General features: G+C 41.9%; 2 protein-coding genes across 6 annotated transcripts in view; one reads left to right on the top strand and one right to left on the bottom strand.

Moving 5' to 3' along the window:
• FAM219A (family with sequence similarity 219 member A) overlaps positions 1-490 on the bottom strand; it is a 93,476-nt gene extending 92,986 nt beyond the window's left edge. Inside the window, exon 1 of one of the 3 annotated variants that reach the window (XM_085043414.1) lies at positions 12-490. In XM_085043414.1, the coding sequence (XP_084899540.1) occupies positions 12-71 (60 nt within the window). In that variant the 5' untranslated portion in view covers positions 72-490. The remainder of the gene's footprint in view (positions 1-11) is intronic. The other 2 variants (XM_085043413.1, XM_085043415.1) reach the window with 2 other exon arrangements.
• Positions 491-646: 156 nt separating this feature from the next.
• DNAI1 (dynein axonemal intermediate chain 1) overlaps positions 647-21,037 on the top strand; it is a 136,287-nt gene continuing 115,896 nt past the window's right edge. Inside the window, exons 1-7 of one of the 3 annotated variants that reach the window (XM_085042523.1) lie at positions 647-828; positions 12,786-12,836; positions 14,681-14,764; positions 15,655-15,735; positions 17,531-17,657; positions 19,049-19,149; positions 19,939-20,145. In XM_085042523.1, the coding sequence (XP_084898649.1) occupies positions 796-828; positions 12,786-12,836; positions 14,681-14,764; positions 15,655-15,735; positions 17,531-17,657; positions 19,049-19,149; positions 19,939-20,145 (684 nt within the window). In that variant the 5' untranslated portion in view covers positions 647-795. Of the gene's footprint in view, positions 829-12,785; positions 12,850-14,680; positions 14,765-15,654; positions 15,736-17,530; positions 17,658-19,048; positions 19,150-19,938; positions 20,146-21,037 lie in introns of all 3 variants that reach the window. The other 2 variants (XM_085042522.1, XM_085042524.1) reach the window with 2 other exon arrangements.

The raw sequence follows: 21,037 nt of genomic DNA, 5'->3' as shown, positions 1-21,037 counted from the left end.
CCGCCCCTCACCAGCGGCTGCATCTCTGCGCGCACGGCGGGCACCTGGAACCGGTCTATCTCCTCCATCATGGTGGCGGCGGCGCCGGGCGCGGCGGGCGGAGCGCGGGGAGCAGGGCGGGCGGGCGCGGGCGGCTCTTCAGGCGCCGAGAGGGGACAGCGACAGCGACAATGACAACGACACCGCCCGCGGCTGCGGCTGCCTCATCGCCGCCGCCGCCGTGACTCAGCCGCGCCGCTTCCGGGTCCGGCCACGGCCCCGCCCCGGTGTGAATATTCATGAGGGCGGGGCCGCTGTCACTCGGTCGGGGCCCGGATGCTGCGCGCCGCTGCCCCGCCTCGTTTGAATATTCATAACGGGCGGGGCGCTGTGCAATGGCTCGGTGTCCGAGCGCTGCGATCCCCGCGGCCCTGCCTGCTTCTGAATATTCATTATGTGGGCGCGGTCGCAGCACTAGTTGGGTGCCCGGCCGCCCTGTTTCCAGCGACACGCCCCGTCATTGAATAGTCAAGATGGGCGGGCCCCGATCACCAGCTCCCGTGGCCCCGCCCCTTATTTGAATATTCATTAGTGGGCGGGGCCAGCTGTCACTTGCACTGGGCTCGCTCTGCAGCGCCTGCTGGGGTGTACCATTCCCTCCCTCGGGGAGTGGGCGGGGGGTTTAGGCAATGGCCGTGTCCGCCCGCCACTTCCGGCGCGTTGCCATGGCTGCCTTTATCAACTTCCGGCGTTCCGGGTAGGCGCGGGATTGCGGAGAGGGGCGGCGAGCGGTGGCCGCTGCGCTGAGGGACGGCCATGCCCCCCAAGGCGGCCAACAAGCGCCGGCAGGTAAGGGCTTGCCGAGCTCCCGTGGTGGCAGCTCGGCGGTGACGTCATCACGGGCGTCGTGATGTCACACCCGAATGACGTCACCGCGGCGCATCGTGCAGGGGAGTTGGCAGCCCACGAGAGGGAACGTCACTGTGCAGCCGCACCGTGACCCTGCTGCCCTCGGCTCCTGCCCTGCGCTCCATCCTCGGTGTGACACCAGCGGTGACGTCACCATTTCCCAAACCGCCGCTCGTGACGTAACAGTGTGCACTGCAGACCTTTCCCGCCGGGTTCGCAGAATCGCAGCAGTGTCGGGGGTGGAAGGGACCCCTGGAGATCACCCCCTCCAGCCCCTCTGCCAAGGCTCGGTCACCTGCAGCAGGTGGCACAGGAACACACCCAGGTGGGGTTTGAATGTCCCCAGAGAGGAGACTCGACAACCTCCCCGGGCAGCTGTTCCGGTGCTTTGCCACGCTCAACATAAAAAAGTTCTTCCTCATCCTGAGGTGGAGCTTCTTGTGTTTTAGTTTATGGACACTGCTCCTTTTCCTGTCACTGGGCATCACTGGAAAGGGTCTGGCACCATCCCCTTGGTAGCCACCTTTGGGATATTTACATGCATTAATTCCCCAGGCTGAACAGCCCAGCTATGCATGAGCACACACAGTGTCTCCTCATAAAAGACATGCTTAGGACTCCAAATCATCTTTGTGGCCTCCATTGGACGTTCTCCAGTAGCTCCTTGTTTTTCCTAGTGCTGAGGAGCCCGAACAGGACACAGCACTCTGGATGTGCTCTCAGACAGGGCCAAGTGGAGGTGGGGGACCACCTGCCTTGGCCTGCTGGCCACACTCTTCCTGATGCACCCCAGGACACCACTGGCCCTCCTGCCAGCACAGGCACACTGTGTGCTCACAGTCAGATTGTCACCCACCAATACACACGGGTCCTGCTAAGCAGAGCTGAGGGTTTGAACTGAGAATTTAGGCTGCCCCAACAGCACCATAACCCACAGGGCTGCGTGCCACAGTGGAGTCAGCAGAGCCCCTCTTGGCCCTGCTGACTGCCTGGCTGCATCGTGCTGTGTCACCCTGTCCCTTCGCTGGGGTGTGGTGTCCCCTGCCTGTGATGCCCTGTAAGTTCTGTGGCATTTCACAGCTGTTCAAACCAGCACGTCTGAAAGCTGCAATGCCCCTTACTCTGTCACCATGCTGTTCAACACTGTGAGGCTACGAAGTGCTCAGACATCATTGCCAGGCCATTTCATCATGCTTCCAGCATACAAAAGCCCTTCCAAGGCAGCTACTGTTGCACTCAGGGTATCTCCAGACTGCCAGAGGATCTCCCAGGAACACTGAGAAGGCAGCATTAAATCCTTTTTCTTACAAAGTTTTAAAAAATTCTTTCCGTTTATACCCAGCTGTAAGTTTTGTCACTTTCTTTTTTGTTTGCTATTTGATCTTTGCTCAGCTCAAGTAATGAAGTGGAGTCATTTGCTATCCTTCCTGGCCCTAACCCTACTGTCTTGTGGGATCTGTGTCTGTGAGACCCCATGTATTCCTTTGGGCTCTGCATGGACATGATCTGCATGCATCCATGATGAAAAACTCAGATTAATTTCTGCATTTCATCTATTACTGGATTGTCAAAAGTGATTTAAAAGCAGATGATGGCCTGGCTGATAAAAACCTTTTGTTAGCATATTTATATCAATCCAAACATATTTGATATTAGAATTAGTGGCAGGAGGGTTAGCAGGCATGTCAGAAAGAGTGAGAGGATCACTCTGATGTTTCTAATCCTCTGCTAAGTACTAATAAATATCAAGATGCAAAGGGCTTTATAAAGTTTTCAAAGGGCACAAACTCAGAACCAAAACCCACATCCAGTCCTAGATAATGAAGATGTTTATGATAAAATTGGAAAAAATCCATTAACAGTGATGCAAACTAAACCGGGGATTGTCGCTGTTGAGCAGCTAGCAGAGTAATGAATGCATCAGTTCTCAGTGGCAAGAAGGAATGACCTTTATTGTTTTGATTTCATCACATATATAGAGTTTTCAAAAGTCACCTAGATTGGTCAGTCAGAAGCCTTTCCCCAGGCCTGATTGGCCAAGCCTGCACTGCCCAAGTTCTGGGACACTGTTCCAACAACATCCAAACTTTATCTTTATTTACAAAACACAAGAAAACTTCTCATGGGAAAAACCTGTGCTAGCCACAGGGGATTAAATACTTGCACTGAATTTCAGTTTCTTTTATTTTCAGAATTTCCACATAAATATTTTCAATCATTTTCAGTAGTCATTATCTCAAATACTCTGAAATGGAGAGGCTTTGATTGACATGTTATTTGGAAACCTTAATTAATGTGTTGTAAAGTCATTAATTTTATTTTTAAGCTCTTGAAACATCATGAACTGTTTAAACTCTGAGGATATTTGGCTTCTCACATAGCTTTTATCACAATAACTGAAAAGGCAATAATTTTAACTTGTCCTGTATTGCATTTCCTGTATTTGCCTTGAGCTTGTTAAATCTGATTGCTGTTTCACATCCTTTTATCTGCTAGGATATTCTTGCAGTGGAGCAATTGTGTGGTTGACTAGATGGCTCTGAGTCCAGAGGCTTTTGCCTCATTTTCCCTGACTCAGAATACAGATGACATCTCAGTGGCTTTGGAAGTGTGGGGCATGAATGCCTTTGCACTACTCACTGCCCAGCCTGATGTTTGGCATCTATTTGGCCATAGTGGCCACTTTAAAACTAATTGGTGAGTCAAGGTTTAGATTCCAGTTCCTGGCAAGAATTATTCTGTAGTATTATGCTGTTTTCATCTGTCCCTGTGCCTTTATTCCTCTGTTTCTTGCATATTCCTTTATTCTGCTCTACCTCTTAGATTTTGCACTGCTGACTGCTTTCACTTTGAAAATTTTCTTCCTGAGATTGTTCTCAAAGCTGAGATACTTACCTGTACACCTGTTTCCATTTACCATGTGTCACTTCCAGCTCCTCCTCTGCTTTTAAGGCTCTGTGTTCTTCAAGTGCTTTGTGATCAATTCTTATTTTTTTCTTCTTCTCCCTTATGTGGAGGTTGCTTGCTCTTCTTCTGTGCCTGTCTTTTTCTGCTTTCTCCTCTAACATCAGTTTCTTTCTTTATTTCACTCTTCTTTTTTCTTTATCCAGGTGACTTCTGCCTCCAGCTCAGTCTCCAGCTACCTCATGGGTGAAAACATGTCAAAGTTTGGTTGAGCATAAGAATTAAAATCCAAGATCTTCCAGATGAATTGCTTGACTTGATCTAGCCTTATTTATAAATGTCTTCGTGCTTTTGTATGTTTGTGGACATTAATAAGAAATTTCAGTGTTTCAATGTTCAAAGTCTTAAAATAGTGCTGTTTGTCTGGATCTTTGTCCTCCCAAGGCAGCCATGGAAATAACAATACCTATGTATGTTCTGTACTTCAATAACACCATTCCATTTGGATCTGAAATGTTGTACACAACTGAGCTCAACAGCATTTTGTGAATTATGTAGAAATATGGAAAGGCATGAGCCAACTTTCCTGCATCACACAGAAGGGAATGGGTGCATCAGATTATCAGCTTCCCTGAAAAATGGGGTCTTGAGCATGGCAAACAGGACCCTCGGCAGTGTGGTGTTTGTTTAAAACATTGACCTGTGTGGCATGTGCATGGATGTGCAGAAAGTGGTAGGGCAGGGAGCAGCACCCTGTCGGTCTTGTGTCAGTCCCCTATGTGCTCCTGGGAGGTGAGAGAAAACTGCTAGCAATTTTGAGATTATTAATATTTTAAACATGTTTGACAGGTTGGAAGTGTTTGTTCCAGATTTCCATGTCTTTGCTGTGTAGCTCAAGGAAAAGCCTTGAGTGAGCAGTGAGAGCATCCTGGGCTAATTTGTACCTCTGTGACTGAGCCCACCTCAAGGAGAAGCAAGATCTTGTTATGGTTCCATAGCAGACATTGCATACATTTGGCATTTAAAATACAAAACCAGAGTGTTCAATCTTATCAGTTAGGGTTAACCCTGCTGTCAGGAGCAGATCACTTAAGCAGTGTTAAGAAAGAGTCAGAATTAGGACAGCGAGGCATTTCTTGCTACCCTTGTGGTCTTGCACCCAGTGACTCAGAAACAGCTTCTTTGTTGTTCAGCAAGTCATAAAAGAAACAAATAGACCCCTTCCCCAGACACAGTAAACAATCAGACACAGTTTACTTTTTTTTGTGTTTTCTTTTTTTTTCTTCCCTTGAAAAGGCTTTTAAGGTGCTTGCCTGTTCTTAAACATGCATTAAACCATCCGTGGAATATAAAATAAACATTCCATTTAGTGTCGTTCAGAAAACATTATAGAATGTATTGGCAAATAGCTTTTAAATTGGCATCCCCAGTGTATGCAAATAAATATCTGCTGCAGGGCTGGCTAGAAGTGACTTTTTTCCCATGCTGTGCTTTTTGCTCCTTGTGCCAACTGGTGGTTTACTATGGAGTTTGCTAATATTCAAAACAAGAATAAAAAGCCAGCAGGAAACTTATTAAATAGTTTTACAGAAATGCCAAGCTTAGCTCTCATAATGTCTCTAACTCTTTCTTTTAGAATCCAACAAGCACTTTACTACATTGCAGGTACATTACATTTTTTCCCACAATTCTAGTTAATCTCTGTGCTGTGCTGCAGAGGAAGTGAAAATGACAATGTCTCTGCTCAGGAAGATGAAGTAAACTTAGCAGGAGTATTCTGTGATTGCTCAGCCTTGTAGCCTGATTGTGTTATGGTGACAGCTAGCATGGGGAGCAGAAGGGCTGCAGGAATGTCTCTTTAATGATATTAAAAAAATACAGTCTGGGTTTGTCATTTGCCCTGATGAGTGTTTCATTAATATATAATCAGTTTTCAACCCTTGGAAAATTTGCTTAATAGAAACTGACCCTTCAGCTTGTCAGGGTGATCAGCCTGCATTATTCTTGCCACTGAGTTCTCTGATATCATAGGCTGGACCTGCAAATCTGGGTCTGCTTTTCCAACCTTGTGCTGTAAGCATAGGGATTCCTCAAGGAGTTACTGAATAGTGGTGTCGGGCTCCTCACTGTACAGTGACCCATTGCAAGATGTAGTCTGAAAGGGACAGTTTGGGAGAAGGATGTACCAACCAGCAAAGGCTGTAGAGACAACTGTTATCCTGGATGGCAGGAGAGAAAATGTCGTAACAATCATTGCATCTCCTACTTGGATAGTCAGGGCAGGCCTTGGATCTGAACCTGAGGAATAGACACATTTTTTTCTGAAGGATTTCTGTGGTCACTAATGCAGGATTCAGCCCAATTCTCAAATGAACAGTGGCTCTTGAGAGTAAATCTCTGCTTCCTAGGTCACCAGGATGATTTATTTACCACCAGAATTGCCACTGACAAGTCAGAGGTTTTCTGCAGCAGAGGATAAAATAGTTGAAAAATAGGGCTCTAGAAAAAAGCAGTTCAAAAGGAAAGAGTCTTGGAAAAAACTTCAGAGCTTTTGCTACTCAGTCAAGAATGCCACATAGCAATAGATAGTCATAGTCCTATCTGTTTTGTATGAATTCAGTTAGTGAGTCTCAGATCAGCAATTAGTGGCTGTCAGGTCACCAACAAAAGGGAAAGCAATGTGGAAAAAAAGTGTGGATAGAGTAAGCAGAAGAGCAAGGCTTGAATGTATGGTTGAGTGTGATTTTTTGTTTTCCACACTGCAGGATAGTCTGGTAATGTTACTAGGGTGTTGAGAGCAAAACTTCTACTAGACATTGCATGTCTTTGATGGTTGCCCACCTCTATCTTTTTGAATGCAGAAAAATGGTAGCTCTTATGAAATGCCAGCCTGGTAGAGCTTTCTTTTAATTTTTTTGTTTTCATTTACAGAAATGGTCTTTGGAAAGTAGCAGCTACTTTCTTCTTATTTTTGTTTTCCTATTTTACAACTACAAAAAAAAAAGAAAAGAAAGAAAGAAAAAGAAAAAAAAAAAAAGTATATATTACCTAGATATCCTCCCCAAAATGCAATTAGAAATGCTTGTTGGATAGCTCAGCAGCAGGAAAACTCCCTGCTGAAGCACTTGATTTTGCAGCTGTTTGTATCTTTCACTGACTTCTCTGCAATAGAGGGAGCTGTGACAAGGGAAAGGAATATTAAATGGCATTTAAAACATCGCGTTTCATCTGTTTCCTCTTTTCATTTGTATCATCCTGCTGGATTATGATATCTTTGATGTTGTCAATAGTCAATTTGTCTTGTGGCATAGTAGATGTCTGGCCCAGGGAAGAATTCCTAGATGCCACTGTCATACACACCCTGGAAGAAAGATCCAGAAAGGAACAGTCATTTGGGTCTTCTATAGCCTTTGTTTAAGTACTGTGACTGTTACAGGCTTTTAATATCTTTTCACTGTTGGAAGTGTGGTAATCTGTTAATTTATTTAATGTAAGATTGTCATCAGAGTAAAACATGATTAGCATTCATAAATTCTGACTCTGGCATTTTTCACTGGACCACTTGAGCACCTCCTAGAGTGGTCAGAGTTGAGAGATGTTGATCTGCAGATGAGAAAGTCCTTAATGCCTCCTGCCTCTTCCTTAGTTCCCTAGCAACAATGTTTCGCCTTTTTTTCCTAATATAAATTCCTCATGATTATTCATGCTCTTCTTGTTAATTATTATTATTAAAGCCAGGGATAGCAGCACATTTATTAGGAAGATTTAGGAAGACTGTTGACTTTTTTTTTCTGTAGCAAAAACATCTTTAGTTTATCTAGAATTCGCAAAAATGTAACTATTTGGATTGACTTGTTCCCTGTTGGATGTCTGATTTAGGCTATGTATTACAAAAACCCCGCACCACTCTAGATGCTGAGCAATATAAACCAGCAAACTATAGCAACATAACCTGGGAGGACAGAAATGAGGCAGGAAACCTACAAAAAAACAAAGTGTGTGATTATAGAATTAAGCTGTGTATCATCATGCCTGTGCCCAATGGGATGAATTGAATGTTTCCCTAGCAACCTTAATTCTCACATTTTCTAACTTCTGAATGCTTCTCTTTCAGATGTTAATAATAGTGTGTTACCTTTTCTTTCCCTGTAGCTAATGTGCTACAGAAAAAATGTGCTTGAATTTTAAACATGCATATGAAGGCAAGTTATTGTAAATTTCTTACTAGTGAATATACAGTCATTATGTTGATCCACAGTTATAATTTATTTTTTATTTGTATTGCAGATGTGTTTGGGACCTCTTCCCTATTGTACAAACTTTGTGCAGTGTATTTTAAGTAGCTGTCAGAGCAAAAGGATTAAATTTTTAATCACAGTTTATGGGTAATGCATTGTTACAGTAAAAAGAAGAATAAAGAAGCAATAACAATCATTCTGAGCCATGGTGGCAGGACACAAACTAGCTAGGTGGTATTGCAGGACTCGTTATAGCTAATGTGGCAGAGAGAAGTTTTAAGGAAAGGCATAAAAAAGGACAGTGTGCTGGCTTTGGAAAGATTAACAGAGAGCAGGAACTTGCAAAAAAGCCCAGCAAAAGAACAAAGTGCAGATACACCAAGCAAAAGGGATGTCATAATTACCCTTTTCTTCAAGTGGCACAGGAGTGTTATCTGTGCTATTATCTGAATTAGGAGGCAGAGTATTTTGTATTCTTGACTGACTTATGTTTGTTCCCTACTTGTTCTTTGTAATAGTTTTAAACAGATCTACTGGTTTTGGTGACCTTCACCTACTGCTAATATTGCCAAAATACTAGGGTCTCATCTTTCCCCAGCTTATTTTTTCATGTTTGTGCTACCTTTCAGCTGGGTTCCAAAAGTTTGAGTTACTTTGGAATGAACCTTCTGCAGCATAGATAGCAGTAGCAGGAATGATGCTTGCAGAGCAATACATGTCTTCTGCTTTTTATGCTGGCTTCTGCAGAGTACTGAGTCAAGTGGAGTTACATTCTCTACCTACACTTGCAAGAGTCCAGAATATCCAAAAAATAAGACATTCTACTTTTGTTCTTGTTGAAGTAGTACACTGTGTTGTGAAGGATGTTTTATCTGGGCAGGAGACAAGAGTTTTTCTGAATGACCCCATAATAAGCTAAGGACCAGCTCCTTGCTAGACTCTGTTCCATCTGTCAGACAAACCTTTGCTCACCTGCTCCAGGTATGGCTGTCCTCTTTCTGGAGCACACATGGAAGAAAGCCCCAGGCCCACACTGATCTTTGTGTGCTGGATCCCCTCCTCCCACTTCAGGTTTAGCTTGCTTTTGGAGTAGCCTAACTGTGTCTGTTCTATGCAGGACTTGGCCAAGGATCTGTGTGGTAACAAAGCAGTTCTAAAGCATAACTGTTCAGGTTGGAGGAAGTGGTTGGAGCTTCTCTAGTTCAAAATGCCTGAAATAATAAGTGTAATTTTATAACTGTCCCGTCAGTCATGTGCTTGTTCCCTGCTGTAGTGAACTACTTTAATTAGTTCCAGAGAGCCCCAGAGCCAGGTGTCACAGTCGGCAAGTAGAGGCTGGTAAGAATGCAGGCATGAGGCATATGGAGAAGGCTGATAAATCCCACTGACTGATAAATCCAAGAGACCTCTTCCTTGAACACCCTCTCCCAGTCATACAGAACTGGGTTTGGTACTCTCAGCTATATTTTAATACAGGTTAAAAACCCACATAGGGTCATAGTTAAGACTTTCAGAGCCTAGTTCTCTATTTTGCAAGAGTCTGTTAACTTTGTTACACTCAAGCTCTTGTTTGTGGGTAAAGAGAAGGCACAATTTGCATATATATAACTAAAAATTTCATGTCAGTGTGACTGAAATTTTAGTCTGAACATTATCATCAGTCCAGATGTATTCATTACAGAAAATAAGAGGTATATCTGTGCAAAAAAACACCAAAAATCCAAAAAAAAGCCCAAAACAAACAAAAAAAAAACCCCAACCAACCAAAAAAAAAAAAACAAACACCCCAGTAATAGTGACAATGTGGTTAAAGTTGTTGCATGCAAGCTTCCCAGTTTATACCTCTTTTCTGGGATTGTGCTCACCCTTGTTCCAGTCCTCTGGTTCCTAAAGATGATGGTTTAATTTTGCTGGTGGTGGTGTTGATGGGGATGTTATGACAAGTTATCAGCAACTGGAGACCTTCATCGGGGAAGATAAGATGTCCATTTTGACGGTTTCTTCTTCACTTGGAGTTTCTTTTATGTGTTAGGTAATATATTTTCACATTTCCCTTTCTTCATTGGTGTGGTGTTCTCCATGACACCAGATGTTACCACATATGATGCTTTTTCAGTGTGCTAGATACTATTTTTTTGTTTTCTTTGCTACCCCTAAACCAGGTTTTGTTCAGCTCCCATGTCTGCAGATCTGCAATTCTCTAACTGGCCACTGGTGAGATGCTAACAACTGTGGGGTCTCCAATGTCAAGCATGTGCCCCATGACTTATCATCCCCTACCTCTGTGCCATATCCTGGGTCTCCTCAAGGTCCCCTCTATCATGCCAGTTCTGTACTGTATCATTAAATTAGAGTCATAAACCCGTGATTGTACTTTACAAAGGAAATAGACCCAACCAACCACAGGTCCCTGGTTGATTAGGAAAATAGTTCATGCTCTACCCTACAAATCCTTTATGGTATGGGAAGCAGGTCAGGGTTTGTGCTGCTTCCTTACAGTGCTCTCATAGCTCTAGCTTTTCTTTAGTCTCACTTTTGGATTTTAATACTGTTGCAGATACTTATTCACAGGTGGCTCTTCGGATTATGTTAATTGAAATCTGTGCAACTGCTAAAACCAATTATCCTCGGATTGCCTTGTCAATGCCTTTGCTAACAGATAAATGCTTTTATAGACCCATTTACAAAGGTCTTCCTGCTTTATACTTACTGTGATAGCAAGTAGACTTTGTTTCATGTTTAAAATTAAGAATTTGATTTTGATTTGGATCTGAATAAAGATCTGCTCTGAAAATCTGTTTAAGTCACATCTAATTCACAAATGGCATGATTCTTGTTGGATAGAATCCTCTGTTGCCCATTGCCAAGCAATCACATTGGGGAGACAGGCCAGCTGGGTGATCCAGAGGTCTCAGTAATGGTTGCAACATGGGATCTCTTAGCCTCTCTGCTCTGAGACCAGCCCATGACAGGAGTATAAAGAAAACCTTATAACTTTATTTTCTCCACCTGGGTCATAAAAATTTGTATTTCAAAGTGAGACAGATTTTCTAAGCATAGAAATGTATTGTTCTGCTAATTTTTCGTTGCTTTTAATATGTATCTTCTGTAATAAAGATAATGCTCAGTGCCTTGTTAGTAATAGCAGTCTTATGTGTCTTAGCTTGTACAAAGAGAAATAACACAAAGACACAGCTTCACATCTTTGCTGCACTTTGTTCTCCTCTGAAAGTATTTCTTTTCTGAATTCTTATTGTCAAGTCTTAACAAGTAATGGGGCTTGACAAACAATGCTTGGGGATTCTGGGTCAAAGTCATTATGAATGCTTAATTGTTTAATACATAGGAATTAGGTGGTGGAAGTGAATATTTCATTTTCATAATGAAGGGGAATCATGAGGGGAGTGTAGGAATCTCTGTAGAGGTTTGTGCTCCTGAAAGTGTTCATACGCTATATGGAAGAGAGAATGAAGAATAGATATTGTGATATAGCTGGGCTTTCCAGAAGAACTAGGAAAACCAGACGAGAGAAACCAGTGGCAGACTTAAAAATCAAGCAGTGGTTCTTTGCATTACCATGTAATTGTGCCACAGGAGTCCTTGCTGTGGAAGTTGTGCATGCTAAAACTGTGCATCGATTCCAAAATGACTGAATAAATTTGTGGAGAAAAAGGTTCACTGATATGAAATAAAAAGGATAGCATTTCTGGTTCAAGTCCCTGTGGCAAGCTGAGAGGGCAGCCTGGAGAGAACAGAATAGATACCTGCTTTTGAATACTGTTGGTGAGAGATACTTGGCTAGGTGGACCTTTGATCTGAGCTGAAAGGCACACTCTAATGTTCTTCTGAAGAAAATCAATCAGCCCATGGGAGCTTGTGCTCCCACCCTGTCATTTTCCATCCCTCTTGTCTAATATCCCCTTCTTTTCTGTCACAAAGTCAAACACTTTTTTCCCAAGTAACTCCTCTGCTTTTTTCATCCATACCATGGATTTTTCACATTATTTGTGATCCACCCTGAAACTGCTCTTGCCAAGGTTTCTAATGTTGTTTCCTTTGTTTGATTTATCAGCTCTCTCTCTGCCTTCAGGGTTCACAGTCCTGTCCATCCCTCAGTGCCTCCTCAAAAGGATCCACTTAATTTCCTCTTCCACTTTCTGTTAAATTTTCACAAAGCTTTGTCATTGGTGCCCTTCTCTGATTTCTTAAACTCTGGGTATGGTAGTCTCCCTCTCCAATGTACCCTGTAAACAACTACTTAACTCTTTTCCTTAAAGCCTGTCATAACAAATTTCCTGTGCTTTCATATGTACAGGGCGGTTGACAGTGGTTAATTTCCCAGCTGTTCATCAGTGTTTTCCATGTTTTTTCAGTACTTTTGGCTTTGTGGGTGTGGATCCACTGTCTCTGGGCTTCCCGTGCCATGAAGGCACTTGGGACAGGTGCAGCCTTTTATTGTGTTTGACCAAGGCACTAAAATGTGTGTATGACATTTGGGTGTATCACTGACAGGAAGTAACTGAGACAGAGCCTAAGATTTCTTCATGCTGATAAACTGCTGTCTTGTGTTGTGAAAGTGACTGTCTTTCATTCAGATAATTTATAGACAAATATCTATTTTTGTCTTATTTAAAAGCTGGCATACTCGGCTTTTAAAACATACCATTGGGGTAAACATCAAACTTTTATTCTGCTTGGGTTAAATTAGGAAAAAAGGTGCTTTGAAAGTTTACATTGGATGTGTTCTCACTTCAGGGCCAAGGAGGAAAGGCAGGAAAACCTGGTAAAGGTGGAAAAAAAAAACAGGTAAGATCCTCAAGTCTTTAAAAATGTTTTTTCCTTCTTTATCTATGAGATGCAAAAAAGATTTAGTTTGAACAATGTTTTTTTAATGGAATTCATAAAATATCAATTGATTTTAGCTGTTAGGGGTTGCTCTAGGTTTCCACTGAGAAGGGAAATACACCATCAAGTTAGGACAAAAAATATCAACTACAACAAAGGCAGAATTTGGGCAAAATGCAATATGAAAAGATTAAAATAAAATGTTTGGGGTGTGAATTCCAAAATATAAGCTGACCCAGACTGTGAGAAAACTGCCTGCTGAGTTTAGAAAATTCAAAGTAAAGTTCATATTCACTTAACAAAGTATAAGCATTAGAGAAAATAGCGTTAACTTTTTTGACTCATGATTATGTTTTTACTGTTGGGCAAATAAATTATTGGAATACCCTGATTTAATCTGCCTTCTTCTTATTTAGCTCCATTGACATAGATGGAAGAACAGTCCACATGCCTTTAAACATGCATGTTGATAAACAGCTTTTCACTTTCTTGGGACAAATCACAATCCCATTAAACGTTCCTCTTTTCACCATTTAAAAATGTAACATTATTTTCTTTTAAATGAAAATTTTATAGAAAGATGTTAAAACCCCAATACTTCTTATCTGATTCACTATGAGAAACAGCCACTGAACTAACAGCCATTGAATTGTGTATGATAAATGTCCTACAAGCAGGTGTTCATGTGGGGAGCATTAAATCACAAACAACTGTTCTGCCGTCATTGTCTCCTGTGCATCAGTGCTCCTGACCTTCTTTAAAGCTTGCCTCATTTCAGCTCCCTTGGTGAAAAACATAAGGATGCAGCTGGTGACTTTCCCTGGGCACTTGGCATATGCAAAATTCTCTGTTACTTTCGTCCACCACACATTTTGATATAGCATTGTGCTTTTTACCTTTGTGGTGCTCTGCAGGTAGCAAAGTATTGTTGGGTCCAGCCTCTATAGCTGCAGCCATAAGCTGTACTTATGCCTTGGACTCATCCTCAGCTTTGTGTGGTTATAAAGTTAGCCGGCCTGAGAGAACTGTATTTACAAGAATGATTGATTTATTTTAAATCAACTCGTTACACATTTTGAACTGAGGGAGAAATTTTGCCTGGAGCAGTTAAGCACTTTAATCAGCAGCTTTGTGTTCTGACAGTTTTTTCTGAAAGGACAATTAATTGAAATTCATTCCTGCAGTGATTCGTTTTCCTTTTAATGACCTTATATCATGTCATCAACCCAATGCTCGTCCAGGGAGAGCAGCAGCAATTCTCTGTTGCTATGAGAAGGGAGAATGCTGGCCTTTGCAAGAAATTGGTTAACATTCCTCCAGGAGCTACATCCCTGCAGCTTTGTATCTTGAACTAAATTCTAGCAGTAGCTTATAGTATAACACATCAGGAGTAATTGCAGGTCCTTGGCTTCTGCCCTTGAGTAGTCCTTAAGTACTGTAATACCCTTGGGTATTATGTGGCAAGGGAAACAGAATTGCAAACTTTTAAACTGAGATTGAAGTGGAATCACTTGAGTTTTGTTATTGGACTTAATCTGGTTTTGTGACAGGGCAGAAATTAACTTCAGGGAGAAGTTCCTTCAACCCACTGAACTCTTGCTGGCAACTGTAGCCATATAAATCTTCAGTTTTCAAAATCTTTTGATTTTGGCTGCCATTTGTGTTTTTCTGCTCTGCTTAAAGCAAAGATATGTGGGGCATGTTGTTTGTATCTCTTTGCTCTGTGCCTCAAGAAGTGGTGCTTTGGTAGGGAGCGAAACAGTCACAGTCTTGTTCGACTACTAAGCTTGTAATTCCTGTTCTAGGATGAAGATAAGTCTGCTGCAACACTAGATGAAACGTCAAGGGCTGCAGTCAGATCTCCAGATCAGCTGGAGCTGACCGAAGATGTGAGTAAAACAATGCCTGTCTTGTCATGAGATGTGTACAAAACTCCATAAGCAGAAGCCTACCCATTGGTTTTGGAGGAAATTCTGCAAGAATAAAACTCCAGTACTTGGGAAGTACAGTGTTTGCAGCACTAACTGAAATGGCTTCAGCAGGAAAACAGGGGGAATGTGCTTTGAAACAGTTCTGAGCTTAAAACACTGTAACTGCATGGAGCTGACTCAAAAGGGAAAATAGAGCTGGGGCTTCACTCAATTAAGGAGGACCCAGAGCCAACCCTAAGCTTTTCAGGTTCCTGTGTCCTGCAATTTTGTTGCTATATCTTCCCAGATTGGTTCAGTAGGGTTGCAACTGGTCATCCTTCCAACTGCAGTTGTTTCTCTCTTCTCACTGCCTTATAAAACTCTGGCATTGCTCCCTGTCCTCCAACTGGCTCTGAAAGGGAAGCTTTATGTACTTCCCCAAACTCAGGCAGTAAAAATAGCTAACAGCAGTACTTTTTTTTGGTTCATAGTGGTCAATCCTGTGATTGAAAAAGCACTGCTGCCGAGCTTACTTAGTTTTGGACAGTGTAAAATTTTAAAGACACAAGTTGTCTGTCTCACCCTATAGAATGCAGCTAGCATTTTTCAAGTGCTTCCATATCTTAGATAAGAATTAACATCAAGAAAGACCATTGAAATATGGTGGTAAGAAGCAGGATGGCTGTTCTGGATTCCACTCTGAGTCTGGTTGGCACCAAACACTGTTCTTGTGGCGGCATCAGCTTCACATGAGGTGTCTGCAATGAACTGAATATCAGAACTGAGCATAAACATGGTGATTTTTGTTGCTGCACGTTGTATTAATAATGAAGCTTTATTTAAAATACTATCTTCTTTCCATTCCAAAGGAATTGAAACAGGAATTGACACGTACCTTGTCAACTGATAATCCCCGTCTTTCCCGGACTATTGTCAGATTCAGCTTTACAGTAAGTGTGACATGACCCATAAAACTGGAATTTTTTTGCACTTAATTGGTTTTGTGTTTTCCTTTGATTTGTAACTGGTTAAATTTTCTTTTAATGTGGCTATATCTCATTACAAAATAACTGCCAATGGTTCTTAAAGGGTTTTTGCAGAGGGTAAAAGTCTGAAAAAAAGCATTGATGCATTTATTTAGAAATAGGATATCACAATTACAGAACAATATCTGTGAGTGAATGTAATTAATGCAGCTAATCTCAGGTAGTAACTTCTCCCATTCTGTGGTGGTTAAAGGACAAAAGGTAGGATTTTCTCAGTCTGTAAGAGAGTTATGCCTCAGTATCCACACATGAAAGTTGAGTTGTAGGAGAGCTCAGCAATGTGTTTTGTGAAATCATTGACAAGCTATATTCATGATGAGTAGGAGTGAGCAACAGACAGGCAGAAAACATTCAAGAGTCACACACTCACATTTGTGCATGCAGGGTGCACACTGCATTACCCTAGAGCAACCTTCTCCCACTACCATATACAGCCAGCAGCGCAGGCAGTCACATGAGAAGGGTGGAGTGATGGCTTTGCCTTCAACTGTTCCCTTGGAAGGATTACACCCCTGAAAGAATGGGGACAGCTCCTCCAGCTCTGGCATTGAATTATCCCCAACTTTAGGCAGGTGCTGTGGTTTAATCCTGGCTGGCTACTAAGTCACACACAGCCACTCATTCTCTCTCTCATGGTGGGGCAGGGAAGAGAATCAGAGGAGTGTAAGTGAGAAAACTTGTGGGTTGAGGTGGAGACAGTTTAATAGGGAAAGCAAAGCTGTGCAAAGCAAAACAAGGAATTCATTCACCACTTCCATGGGCAGGCAGGTGTTCAGTCCCTAGGAAAGCAGGGCTCCCTGTCACTTAATGGTTATTTGGGAAGATAAACCCCATAATTCCAAACATCTCCACCATTCTTCTTCCTCCCATCCTTCTTTCCCCAGCTAAGCATGGCACCATATACTTGAAATATCCTTGTGGTCAGACGGGTGAGGTAGTGGTGAGGTGGAGTGGGGAGCAGAACTCTGCAAGTACTGCTCAGCAATAACCAAAGCATCCCTGTGTTATCAACAATATTTTCAGCACAAATCCAAAACACAGGCCCATAGTAAGCTGCTGTGAAGAAAATTATCCCTGTCAAAACCAACGCCTAAGGGAAGAGAGAACCAGGCAAAATATTCAAAAAAGTCTGTCTCACCTCTGTTCTACTGTACTTGTTTGACCAACCATTACATGATTTCAGGGAAAAGAAATCAGTCTTGTGGAATCAAGTAAGGTCCTTCTCTTCTCTTTGGAGCTGAAGTTTTCCATATTTATGGTATATAGACAGGTGGTTGGTAATCCATATCTTAAAATTCTCCAAAATGACTGAAATGGGCTCAGTGCTATGCTGTAATTGGTATAGTAAGTGGTCATATATTTAAGAAGAAACTATTGAAGCAAGTGTGTTCTGCAGTGGCTTCTGGTTGGTTTTAGGTGCAGCTGAAAATCTATATTATACAGATTGAGCTGTTCTTTACTGCGAAGATGGTGAGGCACTGGAACAGGTGGCCCAGAAAAATGATGGATTCCCAAACCTGGGGCATGTTCAAAGCCAAGTTGGATGGGACTCTGAGCAACCTAGTCTAGTGGAAGGTGTCCCTGCCCATCACAGGGAGGCTGGAACAAGATGGTCTTTAAGATTCCTTCAAAACGAAACCATTCCATGAGTCTGTGATCCTGTGATTCTATGATTTTGTTGGGTTTTTCCTTCTTGTAGGAGCAAGCATACAAGATAGCAGAGGATATGGATCAAACAGCCGTTCACTTAACTTTGAACGGATTCTTGATACACAAAGATTCAGATGAAGGCAGGCGCCAGAGTATCAGATCAAGCACTGAATCTGGTATGTTTATTTTCTGAAATCACAATAATTTTCAGATAGGCATTGGTTATGCTAATTCAACGTGTTGGAATGATCATGCTTCATTACCATAGAATTAAACAGCTCCTACTTTGGCTTGCATCCTTGTCGTGAGTCAAAATCAGAAAAAAAAGCCAGATGTTTGCTGCGGTGTAGAAAATGGTGTGTGTTTTTTGAGACATTTGAATCCTAACACTGAAATTTTCAGAGTTATTTAGTATCTTTTTAACATCTTTCACCACCATTAGTTGAACATACATGTCTAAACTACTTTGCCTGCTTTGAAAATTTCAGACATGATTTAAAGTACTAAAGTGGAAGTTTTTGGGAACTAGGTGATTGTTCAGGACACTATTTTATACTTGACAAACTCTTAAATTCTTACCAGGACATCTACTTTCAGACAATGTGAGACACAAAACACTGCGCTGCTTGGACCTTCGATCTGAGCTGCTATCACCACTATTTGGTGTTCAGACATAAAGACACATTAGTTAGTGACTTAAAGCTCTGTTGTTAGTAAAGAGTTTTAGGTCTGAATTTTCAGCAGAGAAACATGTACTGCCTAGTGATTTTGTTGTATTTCTGCTGTTTATGAAGGGAGAATTTATGTCACAATGAATGTTCTTCCAAGATGATAACTGCCATGCACAATGATAACATTGAATAAGCTCTTGAGAATAGTTCTTACTTACAATGTCTGAGGGTCCATGCCTCCTTAATTGTGCACTTAACAAAACATGCATGATGATTTGAAGTAGGGCAAAAGGCTTAATGGGATACTCAATGCCATGAAATCATGAAGTTTTGGCAGTGCTTTTTGTAGATTCCAAACCAGTTAGTTTCAAGCACCTTAATGCTAGCATGACTACACCGTCAAGGCTGTGCTTGGAATGTAAACATATATCATTCTCTAACAAGACTAGTATATTAGTTTTTATCCGTATTAACAAGAACAACCATGTTATAACTTCCATATGCCCTGAAAACATTCTCAGTAATTGCACATAACTGCAGAAAATTTTGGAGGATAGAAAGGTCCAGAGCTGAAGGGGTGCTCAGAAACAAGGTTACTCAAATTAGAAATGGTTACGGAAGTTTGGTCTGAGTCAAAATATTTATTTTTTATTTCAGTGCATCCAGGAGTACTGCAGTTTCATTCTAGGAATAACAGTGTCACCTTTTGTGGCTTTGAGCAAACATTCTTCAAAAAGGGGATTTGTTACTGTATTGTCTCAGAGACAGCATTAGGAAAGGATACATCTCTGTTCTGTCCAGAAGAAAGAACATCTGCAGAATATTGGATAAAATATTCCTGTTATTCTGTTAGTCCTGTTATTCTGTGCTCATTCACTTATCCTTTCTATCATCAGATAAGGCTTCTGATGAGAAGGAAGAGGCTCCTGTGGAGGATTCTGCTGAGACAACTGAAGAGACAGAGGTTAAAGATGAAGAACCCACAGAAGATGCTGAGGTAGTTCTCCGTGGCTGAGATTAGTAGAGATTTTAGTATTAGCTTTTAAATTACATTACTATAAATTGGGTTTGCTTCTGTGATTGATTCTTTTATGTCTAAGATGTCAGTGGTGTAGGTGAGAACCTGCAGGTTCTGCTGGACAGCTGGGGTTCTGCTGCAATTTTTTGATTGTAGAAGCTGTTTAGGGGGATCGTACCAGATCTGTCTTTATCCAGATATTACATCAAAATAAATTTGCAGGGATCTGGAATATTCCTGGACAGTATGTCCATTGATGAGAAACATAATGTGAGGGGTGAAAGCAGCAGGCATAACTGAATGAAATGAATAGTGGCCTGATTTATAGGCAGAGTGGCTGATGGGAAAGGAGGAGCCTGTGAGAACTTTGTCCTTAACCACACAGTGTCAGAACCCTGAAACCAAATTCAGACTAGTTTCAGGTGAAATTCTTTGTCTAGCAAGGAAATGAAAGTGGAGAGTAATGGGACTCTAAGAGAATCTTCTGGTCCCTGAGTCTATTTTGCCAAAGGCAGCTGTGCTATATTATATCTCTCATGTCATGTTTTGTTTTAAAGCAATTTCAGTTCCTTGGTTTCTATATTCCCATTTAGATACCATTTCAGAATCTCCTTGATCTGAGTGCTGAAAGTCTCCTAATTTGCATCTTAAATATTGAATCTTCAATTACAGTCTCCTTCACTAGGCAGCAGAAATCCAGCAGTCTGAGAAGAAGAAAAGAGACAACTGATTCTCCCAGGGTGGAGTCACTGCTGTATTTTCTTGCAGGCTGCAGAAGAGGGAGAGGGAGAGGGAGAAGGAGAGGGAGAGGGAGAGGAAGAGGCAGAGGCAGAGGAAGAGGCAGAGGGGGAAGAAACAGCTGAAGCAGCTGATGCAGCAGAGGAAGAAGAACCTCCTGCCCCAAAAGAGAAGAAGGTTGCAAACCAGTTCAACTTCATTGAGAGAGGTACAGCCACACTCATCAATGTTCCACGGGTATGTAGCTGTTTCCTTCAGTGATTTGGAGGATCTTTCCTTTAGAAGGGCATGTAGATCATCTGTGTTTGGGTCATATCCTGTGATCTCTGTCGATACTATTAGGAAAAAAAGTATAGTGGCTGTATTATTGTAAAACATTTGATATGATGAAAATGGTGACAGAAAACTTCTTGCCTCAGGGACTCTTGGACAAAGAGACCTACAAAATGTTTTGATGGTGCTGTGAATCCTTAAGCCTCTACTTGGATATAATATTTTTCATGTCTATTTTCTCATCTGAAAAAGTGTAGAACTATGGTAGGGTAGTGGGTAGGACTTAAGGGAGTGGCTGAGGACTTTGAATGTGTGAAAGCAATTTCTGTTTGTCACTCGGTCCTTTTATGGTCTTGTGCTTCAATTCTTATTAATGGAGCAGAGATATAAGTGCCCATATATTAAAAGGACAAATGAGTTTATGCTTGTATTTAACATGGGTACTAGAGAAACAAACATATATAAGTGTGGCCAATCTGTATGTCTTGTACATGGTGCATCTCCCTCCTTCTCTGTGTATTCTCCTTCCAATCAGTACAGACCCAAAAACCTATGTTGCTTCCCTAAGTTTTTTGCTGAACTTTCAGCCATTCCCTGTGAGCATGTCTTCATGGGACCTTCTGACTGAATGCTCACAAAGGAGTTTTCTGCATCAGGGACACATGTTTCAGAGAGAAAATTCTCTTGTTTTCCTGGCTACAATCAGAGTATATGTATCTTCCCCAAAGATCCTGTCTTCTTACAGCCATTACACCTAAAGCTAGATGCCTTTACATATGATGGATTCAGAGAGATATATGAGTTACTGTGCTGCTGGAGACAGAAGATCTCAGGAGAGTTTGTCCAGCAGCAGGGT

Source organism: Lichenostomus cassidix, chromosome Z (genome assembly GCF_008360975.1).
Source record: "Lichenostomus cassidix isolate B80296 chromosome Z, HeHo_3.0, whole genome shotgun sequence".
NCBI classification, from domain to species: Eukaryota; Metazoa; Chordata; class Aves; order Passeriformes; family Meliphagidae; genus Lichenostomus; species Lichenostomus cassidix.
Note: the sequence above shows the minus strand (reverse complement) of the source record. Positions and strands in the feature narration are given on the sequence as shown.